This window comes from Drosophila sechellia, chromosome 2R (genome assembly GCF_004382195.2).
Source record: "Drosophila sechellia strain sech25 chromosome 2R, ASM438219v1, whole genome shotgun sequence".
In the NCBI taxonomy this organism is placed as follows: Eukaryota; Metazoa; Arthropoda; class Insecta; order Diptera; family Drosophilidae; genus Drosophila; species Drosophila sechellia.
This window is the reverse complement of record NC_045950.1, coordinates 8,589,153-8,597,814: the sequence shown is the minus strand read 5'-3', so window position 1 is coordinate 8,597,814 and position 8,662 is coordinate 8,589,153. Positions and strand designations below refer to the sequence as shown.

Sequence of the window (8,662 nt, the reverse complement as noted above, 5' to 3'; positions counted from 1 at the left end):
CCAAGGTGGCAACGGTAACTGTTGTGAATCTTTGCTTAATATGAAGTTAATGTGCGGGGTGTGTCTTCGCTAAGTAAAACAAGATGTAAAAATATCCTAAATTTACAAATTCTATAAGTTTGATAATACTAATTAAATTTATTTTCAAGCCCAGAGTTGTACAAGAAACTAGATCTAGATGGCAGCAAAATCCATTTAAAGCATAAAACATAATTTCACAGCTCTACTTGTGTTTTAAACTGCATATAGTAAAGGTCTAAGTTCTACTCCGCCTTTTCATGTGCTATGGACTCCGAATCCGTCTTAGTCTGGCGTTCTTTGCGAGCTCGCTCCTTGAGCTGTGCTGTTTTTAGAGTCACCATCAGCTGCGTGGAGTTGTAGAGCCAAGTGCCCTGCAAATAAGCAAAGATAAATACACACGTCACGCTGTGAAAACACTATTACTTACAATCAAAAGCATACAGTTAAGCAAAATAGGTATTGAGAAAACTGTCGAGATAAATAGGCCGTTGCTATCGAAGTATTGTTGTCTGGAAAAGGAACTCCAGTTGTGAGCAGCGAACTCATTGATGCTCTCCGTGAAGTAGACCGCCAGCACTGGGGAAGATAAAGCACATGCGAGAATCGAAACCATTTATCGCTAAATAAAGAAAGACACTAAGTCCACGTACACAGTATTAGGAAGAGGAAAACCTGGAAGTTGGAGTTGTTCCTGCTGAGCAGGGCAGTGGTGGTGGTTAGGATATGCGCCAAAATAAGGCCAATAAGCCAGGGATCCTTCCAATCGATCTGCAAAAATAGTGACAGTTTGCCGGATTCTTGATTCTTGATTCCATGTAGGCAAGTATCTCACGCTCAGCAGAAATGTCCAATAGCCATTGACCTCGTTGACCTCAATTTGCCCTGGGTGCATCGCGCCTATATTTGTGAATATAAATGTGATGCCTTTAAATGGTTTATTTTACGAAATATTCGAAAGCCGAGTCATAACAAACATAAATTGCCATTCGCAGCGAACAGCTGTCTTTCTAATGGCAACGCTATTTTGGGAGGCTTATGGACGTTCAGGCCTCCTCAATTTGAATGGATCTGGTAGCGCGGTTTGTAAGACCTAGATTACTTTTTTAAGGGCTACATATATCAACTTAAATCAAAATAGTAATTTTTTTTAGTAAGCATTACCCCAGCATACAAATACAATTAAGAATTTTTGTGCCACCTCATTCTCACACACCCCGACTTGTCATGCAGTGTCGCCCTGGCCGTCATTCAGTCTGAACGTGTCGATAACGCTTTCACTGACTCAGTAGACAACATTAACAAATCCGAAATATCACAAAGAATTCGTTTTAAAGCAGTCAAAATTGTAGTTTTTAGGGCGAATTAAATCTATTCGGGCTATTTTGTCGAACGGGCGACGTGTAAGCAAGCAATCGAAGCTAAAGCCGAGCAGGTAAACCGAAAAAAGAGGAGCCTTAGATGTGGCACGGGCCACCGACCCTACCGTGCACCACATTCGTCTAGGACTCTGTTCTGAAGCCCTGGTGGCGGGGCGCAGCTTCTGGCCAGGATCGGGCAGGGATCGAGGAGCACTCGAGACCCGTTGAAAGGTCGCAGACAAATCGTAAAGACGACACGTAACGGAGCCCGGTTCAAGGACACGCGGCTCAGACTCCTCGCTCAGAGTCGCAGGCAACGAAAAAGCCGCTGTGTTCGGGCGCTAGGCAAGCCAACGCCTCCGCCCATCGGCAACTGGAAGTTCCATTCAATCCTGTGGTCCACAAGCCTTTGTGCCACCCACGTCCACGCCCACGCCAAGCGAGTGAAACGCGAAATGGCCGTTAAGCAGAATAACAGCGAGGCAGGTGACGCCTCGGATAATGCCGGAGGAGCTGGCAACGGCATTCCGCCCAACGCCAAACCCATATCCGCGAACGGACTGGCGAACGCCGAAGAGAACGTAGTGCCAAAGGGCACGGACACGGGATCGCCCTCTGGCGAGAACCTGAACTCCAACCGATCGGGCAAGCGGGACATTAAGGCCCTGCTGGCATACCTCCAAAGCATCGATATGCCGGAGCAAGGCCACAATGTGATGGCCATCTGCGAGAGGGTTATCGTGGACTTGGCCCGTCTGCAAATTCCACGAGGCGCATCCTGTCCACGCCTAAAGGAAGACGTCTGCCAGGTCGGCGCCTTTCTAGCCACGCGCAACGAGAAGTTCCACCAAATGTTCTACCTGCGTGTCGTCTACGAGCTGATCACCAAGTCGCCGTTCGAACCACCACCCTCGTGTGCCGTGGCCATTGTGTTCCAGCTGTTCGACTCCACGCAGATCCTGGAGTCTGTACACTCGTTACTGGAACAGAATGTGCAGGACTCGAGCATTAAGAAGACGGTGAACCTGCTCTGTGATTGGATCACGTACTGCACCTTTTGCAGCACCCTCAATCTCTGGGTGCTGGCGCTTCTCAAGGGGCTAAGGGATCAGGGCAAAATGGCGCTGCTCGACGAGATTGCAATGGACAACATCGAGAAGCTGTTCCACGTGATGATCTTTCCGGCGCTGAGGCAAAAGGCCGCACCGGTTGTGTTTCACATGCTGTCAACGATTAATCAGACCCCCGAGGTTTTTCACAAGGTAAACGCTACACTTAAAGATTAGCTTCCACATCTTTATTGACAATTGCTTGATTACCCTTTTAGATCTTGCCAAGGATCCCACGAGTCTTGCAGTATGTGAAGAATCAGTCGGCCACCATGGACGAGATTGGCCTGGAAACCAAGAAATGTCTGCAGCAGCTGGTCGACCTAACCAGCGCCCTAATGCTACGTTTCTACGATCAGGATGAGCTCTATGTTGCAACCAAGAAGGCCCTGCAGACATATGAGCCCTCTCCCAATTGCGTGGCTCTGGCGAAGGCAATGCATGAGAATGCCCAGCCGTGGGGTCGGCGGAATGCAAGGGTTGGACTCGTTAACCTGGGGAACACCTGCTACATGAATAGCGTACTACAGGCGCTAGCCATGACCAGCGAGTAAGTAAAGATCAAATGGAGAAACCTCACCTCACCCCAAAGTTGAAGCGCAATGTAATATCTTTGCCTCATATTTATGATAAAAAAATCGGGTCTATATTTGCGGCGCCTCTTGTTTATAAATTGGTTTTACGTCTCAAATTCCGCTAACGAAAATAATCAGCATACCCGCTTATTAGCTTTTTATATTTTTACAACTGCACAATAACAAACTACATATACTCCTATTCCATTTGCAGTTTTAGCAGGCAAATCCTGCTTATCGAAGGCAATTCAGTGCTGCTCATGAAAGTGCAGCAGCAGATCGCCCTGATGCACCACTCGCTGCGCTACGAACTGACGCCTTCGAAAGTTCTGAACGCCACCCGGCCGCCAAGTTTCACGCCCGGCCTACAACAGGACAGCTCTGAGTTCCTAGGACATCTGCTCGACTTGCTGCACGAGCACGAGATCGGCAACTCCTTAGTCACTGGTCACAGTGTTGGTCCTTCAAAGACCGGCAAGGAAATGGACGATTTGCCCGCACTGCTGAGCGAGGATATATTGTCGAGCGGGGTAATTCCGTACAACAGCAAGGATCACGAGCTCAGCAGTGGAAGCAACAGTGACAATTGTAATCACAAGCCCACACCGACACTACCCGCGACTCCCACCAAAGCCAACGGCTTACAGCAGCAGGACCAGCAGGTCGATCAGGCGAGACCACCATCTACCATTGACAAGACGTTCGCTGGCAAGCTTTCCACCACCTACCGATGTTTGAGCTGCGGCTGGGAGAGCCGTAACGAGGACAGCTTCCGCGAACTCCAGCTGTCATTTCCCGATGATCAGGAAGACTGTGGAGCCACCAACTACTCTGTGCAGGATCTGATCGAGTACTACTGCTCGCCCGAGAAGCTGGACGGTGAGAATCAATATTTCTGTCCACAATGCAAGAGGCTTTGCGATGCGGAGCGCCACATCGGGGTCACCCAGGCACCGAAGAACCTTATTCTCACGCTTAAGCAGTTCAAGTACGATCAGAAGTACCACTTCCGCACCAAGCTCATGCATAAGGTGTTCCACGATGAGAGCGTAAGTATCGCAGTGAATTTCTCCGCTACAAGTTTAGCTAACCATTTCGCACGCTAGGTCACAGTAAAAATGTCGGCAAAGGACTCGCTGCAGGAGATGTCAACTGTGCACTATGATCTGTATGCGGGTGTTGTGCACGCCGGGTACAGCATGGATTCCGGCCATTACTTTACGTTCGCGGCGGATCAAGCCAAGAATTGGTACAAGTTCAACGATAACGTGGTTACCCACTCCAAACCGGAGGAGATGCACAATCTCACTTCGCCCAACACGCCCTACATCCTGTTCTACAAGATGTGCGGCCACTCCAATGAGTCTAATTCGGCTACGGCCAGCTGCAGTTCGAGTATGGTATCGCGCTCAAATGACCAGGTGGTCTCTGTGCCGCTGGCGCCGCCTTTGAAGCTGGAGGAGCTGCCGCGTCGACTTCGCGACTACGTAAGAAAGGACAACCATGTTTACAACGAAGAGTTGAAGATGCAACGCTTTAAGCGTGGCAACAGCGGTCACGGCAATGCGTTTGTCAGCCGCCACAACTTCGATGGCGATGGTGACGAAGACGATAAGGGGCCGCCGCCGCCCGGAGGATGTGGAGGCAATGGACTGGGCATGAACATCAACCGCTTCGTATTCTGAGGAAGCGGCGGCGAGGAGAGCGAGCACACCGGAGGCCACTAGAACATATACTTGTCTACTTTATGAAACACGCGCATACTAATCGAAATGTTACATACATATATATAGCACGTTCACAACCAATCGAGATATATGCGCCTACGTATTTCGAAGTGTATAAGAAACGCGTTTTCCGACCGCTTGTTCGCTACCTCCTTGCGTTGTTGTCCATGTTTTCTAAACTGTTTCTTCCTTTCCTCCTTGATGCTTCGGTCCGTTGCCCCAAAAATCATTATACTCATCCACTCATACGAACGCAAACTATTATTGTATTTCCATTTACAAAATTGTTATAATTTTTTTGTTTTTGTTAACACAAACCTAGTTTTAGAACGTGCATATATGCGAACACATACATATTAAATTATACAAATTTAAAAAAACATCTGAATTAGCCAGAAATAAGTGCGATATATCCGAAGACCACTAACTTCCAAAACACTAAATCAGAAATAATGTATGCACCCTAGTTTTTAACGCACAGCTCGAAATTAAATCAAATCTCGAGTTGCAATCGAACTAGCAGAAGCTACAAAACAAGATAATCGCGGCATTGACTTGTATAAACATAAACATAAACAGATCTTGTATAGATCGGGCTATAACCCTCGGATCGTATTATTAGTTTCACTGTTAATTTTGGCAAATTTCAAAAAATTTGCTAGTGTGCTACACGAATTTGTAATTGATATATATAAATGTATCTCTTTGGATCTGGGGAGCAGAGGATGCGATGAATTTTGAACGTTATTGCAATTAAATTGAAATAATTTCAAGGAAATTTGTATATGGTGTATGTCTATTGATAACCAAAATCTATACTATGCTATGATATAAGTGTATCAATAAAGAAAAGAACAAGCCCAAAGAGCGTTTAATTATAAGAGTATGATGAAAGCAACAAAATTCAAGAATGTTTCTAAATCAAAAAGAAAAGTAGTACGAGAACCGAGGATATTATATTCAGTTCATACATTAGAGAACATTAAATCACTAGATAGGATCATTGAAGTGGCGCAAAACATTAAACCGCCAAATTTCAAATTATAGCGAACTAACAATCCGAAATCGGGGGTAGTAAGACTATCGATAATTTAGACCGCGCGACAGTGTTACCAAATTATTATGGGCAATTCAAGTGTTGTTGTTAGCAAGGAGGAGTGCTCATTCACAATCTGGTAACACTGCTAGAAAGCGCCAAAATTTTACGTTTATTAGGATTAAGACTAATTTTATTACAATAAATTAGAATTGTACAAATTCCGGCCTTTAGGAAAGGCAACCAAACTGTGCGGCAAAGTAACGTCCTTCAGAATACCGCATCATGTCGTTCTTCGGAGCCAACACGTCGCTGGGAGCAACAAGCACGCCGGCCAAAAGTGAGTTTCTGTAAACAAGGCCTCATGCCCTTTTCTCCAAGTATTTGTGGGGTCCATTTCCACATGGTGGAGGCTTCAGCAGCTTCTTAGCGTCCTGCAGGCTGTGGATGCGGATGTCCTTGGGATCTATGCTGGATGTGGGGCGTGCTACGTAGTGTCAGCGTTCTCCTGTGGCCAGACAATGATGCTCACCCCTTCTTGTGGACCACATAGGCTACGTATCCCACGAAACCCAGCAGGAGAATCAGCAATATGAAAACCAGAGCCATTTTCCACGACCAGCAGGCGACCACAGCTTGAGGCAAACTAAGGGCAGCTTCTGTAGAATTTTGGAACCCGAAATCGCAGATAAGAATCCAAGGCAGAAGCATAGTTTTCAAAACACTGACCCATTTTGGGTCTTCTTATCTCGTTTGTTCAGCAACCGGTGGCCTCTTCGGATCGCCGTTTGGAGGCACAGCTGCAACCAGCCAGCCAGCACCCGCTTTCGGAGCACAGGCCACATCGACTCCGACTTTTGGCGCCCAACCTGCGACTTCTGCCTTCGGAGCAGGTTCCGCCTTTGGAGCAACCGCTGCAGCCCCTGCTTTTGGAGCCGCCACAGGAACTTCTGCCTTTGGCGGCTCCGCCTTTGGCAGTGCTCCGGCATTTGGTGCGGCGACAACCACAACAGCGGGCACGGGTCTGGGAGGAGGCGGTTTTGGCGGATTTGGAGCAGCTCCGGCAACAAGTCAGGCCGGTCTGTTCGGCGCTCCAGCGACTAGTGCAGCACCACCAGCTTTTAGCGGATTCGGCCAACAGGCAGCTGCGAGTACAGCGCCAGCAAGTGGATTTTCCGGCTTTGGCACATCCACAACGTCGGCTCCTGCTTTTGGAGGCTTTGGCACCAACCAGTCCACTGGCTTTGGGGGCGGAGCCTTCGGATCTAGTAAGTTATTTGCGATTTGTTATTTGTCTTTCTGTGGTATTCCTAACCTGGTTTATGTTTCAGCATTTGGTAAACCAGCGAATACAACAGTTACGCCGGGATTTGGTGGATTCGGCGGCACCAGCTTCATGCTTGGACAGCCGCAACAGCAGCCAGCGCCCATATCGGCTGACGAGGCGTTTGCCCAATCCATTCTGAATGTATCCATTTTCGGTGATGAACGGGACAAAATAGTGGCCAAATGGAACTACTTGCAGGCTACGTGGGGCACTGGGAAGATGTTTTACTCCCAGAGTGCGGCGCCGGTAGACATTACGCCGGAGAACGTGATGTGCCGGTTCAAGGCCATAGGTTACAGTCGTATGCCGGGCAAGGATAACAAGTTGGGACTGGTGGCTCTTAACTTCTGCCGAGAACTCTCAGCTGTCAAGTAAGTTTTAGTGCTTGTCTACATCATGGCATTGGTATTAATTCATTTTATTTAAGGCCACACCAGCAACAAGTGATTCAAACGCTTCACAGTTTATTTGGGAGCAAGCCCAACATGCTTGTTCACATAGATTCCATTAAGGAGCTGGAGAACAAAAAGTGCCAAATGGTTATTTACGTTGAGGAAAAACTGCAGCATCCTCCCAACGAAAGCAAGCGTATATTGGCCACCGATCTGTCAAGCTACCTAAATCAGGCGTCGCTGAAACCGCAACTCAATAATCTTGGTGTTGTGGAGTCTTTGGCTCTGGTATTACCCGACGAAGATCAATTAAGGGAGTACCTTGAAAATCCACCCCGTGGCGTGGATCCGCGCATGTGGCGTCAGGCCAATTCCGACAATCCAGATCCTACTATATATATACCAGTGCCCATGGTGGGCTTCAGCGACTTGAAGTGGCGCGTTAAGTGTCAGGAGCAAGAAACGGACACGCATGCATTGTACATAAAGAAGGTGGAGGGTGAGCTGACAGAACTCAAGAAGCGCCACGCCACAGCCACAGCAAAGATACTTGAACATAAACGGAAACTGGCCGAGCTCGGTCATCGCATACTAAGGGTAGGGACAAGTAGTTAAATACCCAACTTTATTTTACATTTAGAAATCCACATTTTTCACCCACAGATAATAGTGAAACAAGAGTGCACCCGCAAGGTGGGCACTTCCTTGACGCCCGAGGAGGAGGCCATGCGCACCAAGCTACAGAACATGCTGGCTGTCGTGTCCGCACCCACACAATTCAAGGGCCGACTCAGCGAGCTGCTCTCCCAGATGCGCATGCAGCGCAATCAATTCGCCGCCAACGGTGGGGCCGAGTATGCCCTCGACAAGGAATCGGAGGACGAGATGAAGACCTTCCTGAGCATGCAGCAGCGCGCCATGGAGGTGCTGAGCGATACCGTCAACAAGGACCTGAGGGCGCTGGATGTTATAATTAAAGGACTGCCCGAGCTGCGACAATCGTGATAGGAATAGAATTGAGCTGATACGTTGAATAAAACCCACATATGTGTAACACAACCCGGTGATTTTTGATGATCGTGTCAACGAACAAGTTGTGGCCGTTACACTTTTGCCA

General features: G+C 47.9%; 4 protein-coding genes across 4 annotated transcripts; 2 read left to right on the top strand and 2 right to left on the bottom strand.

Moving 5' to 3' along the window:
* Nucleotides 1-175: 175 nt before the first annotated feature.
* On the bottom strand, nt 176-1,003 carry LOC6608847 (transmembrane protein 18). Its single transcript, XM_002033525.2, has 4 exons — nt 854-1,003; nt 672-789; nt 449-597; nt 176-392 (listed from the first exon to the last, which is right to left on the bottom strand). The coding sequence occupies exons 1-4, from the start codon at nt 911-913 to the stop codon at nt 264-266; spliced, it is 456 nt and encodes a 151-aa protein (XP_002033561.1). The 5' UTR covers nt 914-1,003; the 3' UTR covers nt 176-263.
* Nucleotides 1,004-1,280: 277 nt separating this feature from the next.
* On the top strand, nt 1,281-5,655 carry LOC6608846 (ubiquitin carboxyl-terminal hydrolase 35). Its single transcript, XM_002033524.2, has 4 exons — nt 1,281-2,641; nt 2,707-3,038; nt 3,278-4,112; nt 4,170-5,655. Exons 1-4 carry the CDS (start codon nt 1,835-1,837, stop codon nt 4,746-4,748), a joined length of 2,553 nt encoding a protein of 850 aa, XP_002033560.1. The 5' UTR covers nt 1,281-1,834; the 3' UTR covers nt 4,749-5,655.
* A 307-nt stretch (nt 5,656-5,962) lies between these two features.
* On the top strand, nt 5,963-8,604 carry LOC6608845 (probable nucleoporin Nup54). The gene is made up of 5 exons (XM_032714814.1): nt 5,963-6,166; nt 6,588-7,094; nt 7,158-7,524; nt 7,581-8,142; nt 8,209-8,604. The coding sequence occupies exons 1-5, from the start codon at nt 6,112-6,114 to the stop codon at nt 8,548-8,550; spliced, it is 1,833 nt and encodes a 610-aa protein (XP_032570705.1). The 5' UTR covers nt 5,963-6,111; the 3' UTR covers nt 8,551-8,604.
* LOC116800363 lies at nt 6,160-6,460 on the bottom strand. Its single transcript, XM_032714816.1, has 2 exons — nt 6,359-6,460; nt 6,160-6,297 (listed from the first exon to the last, which is right to left on the bottom strand). The coding sequence occupies exons 1-2, from the start codon at nt 6,433-6,435 to the stop codon at nt 6,189-6,191; spliced, it is 186 nt and encodes a 61-aa protein (XP_032570707.1). The 5' UTR covers nt 6,436-6,460; the 3' UTR covers nt 6,160-6,188.
* Nucleotides 8,605-8,662: the final 58 nt, after the last annotated feature.

What these genes read in the sequence shown, in the direction of transcription:
- LOC6608847 (XM_002033525.2), bottom strand. Translation starts at nt 913, where the DNA reads ATGCACCCAGGGCAAATTGAGGTCAACGAGGTCAATGGCTATTGGACA. An exon ending in ATTGGACATTTCTGCTGAGC is followed by an intron (nt 790 to 853) that starts GTGAGATACTTG and finishes CTATTTTTGCAG; the next exon opens with ATCGATTGGAAGGATCCCTG. An exon ending in TTTCCTCTTCCTAATACTGT is followed by an intron (nt 598 to 671) that starts GTACGTGGACTT and finishes TATCTTCCCCAG; the next exon opens with TGCTGGCGGTCTACTTCACG.
- LOC6608846 (XM_002033524.2), top strand. Translation starts at nt 1,835, where the DNA reads ATGGCCGTTAAGCAGAATAACAGCGAGGCAGGTGACGCCTCGGATAAT. An exon ending in CCCCCGAGGTTTTTCACAAG is followed by an intron (nt 2,642 to 2,706) that starts GTAAACGCTACA and finishes TTACCCTTTTAG; the next exon opens with ATCTTGCCAAGGATCCCACG. An exon ending in GCGCTAGCCATGACCAGCGA is followed by an intron (nt 3,039 to 3,277) that starts GTAAGTAAAGAT and finishes TTCCATTTGCAG; the next exon opens with TTTTAGCAGGCAAATCCTGC.
- LOC6608845 (XM_032714814.1), top strand. Translation starts at nt 6,112, where the DNA reads ATGTCGTTCTTCGGAGCCAACACGTCGCTGGGAGCAACAAGCACGCCG. An exon ending in GGGCGGAGCCTTCGGATCTA is followed by an intron (nt 7,095 to 7,157) that starts GTAAGTTATTTG and finishes TTTATGTTTCAG; the next exon opens with CATTTGGTAAACCAGCGAAT. An exon ending in CGAGAACTCTCAGCTGTCAA is followed by an intron (nt 7,525 to 7,580) that starts GTAAGTTTTAGT and finishes ATTTTATTTAAG; the next exon opens with GCCACACCAGCAACAAGTGA.
- LOC116800363 (XM_032714816.1), bottom strand. Translation starts at nt 6,435, where the DNA reads ATGGCTCTGGTTTTCATATTGCTGATTCTCCTGCTGGGTTTCGTGGGA. An exon ending in TATGTGGTCCACAAGAAGGG is followed by an intron (nt 6,298 to 6,358) that starts GTGAGCATCATT and finishes CCCCACATCCAG; the next exon opens with CATAGATCCCAAGGACATCC.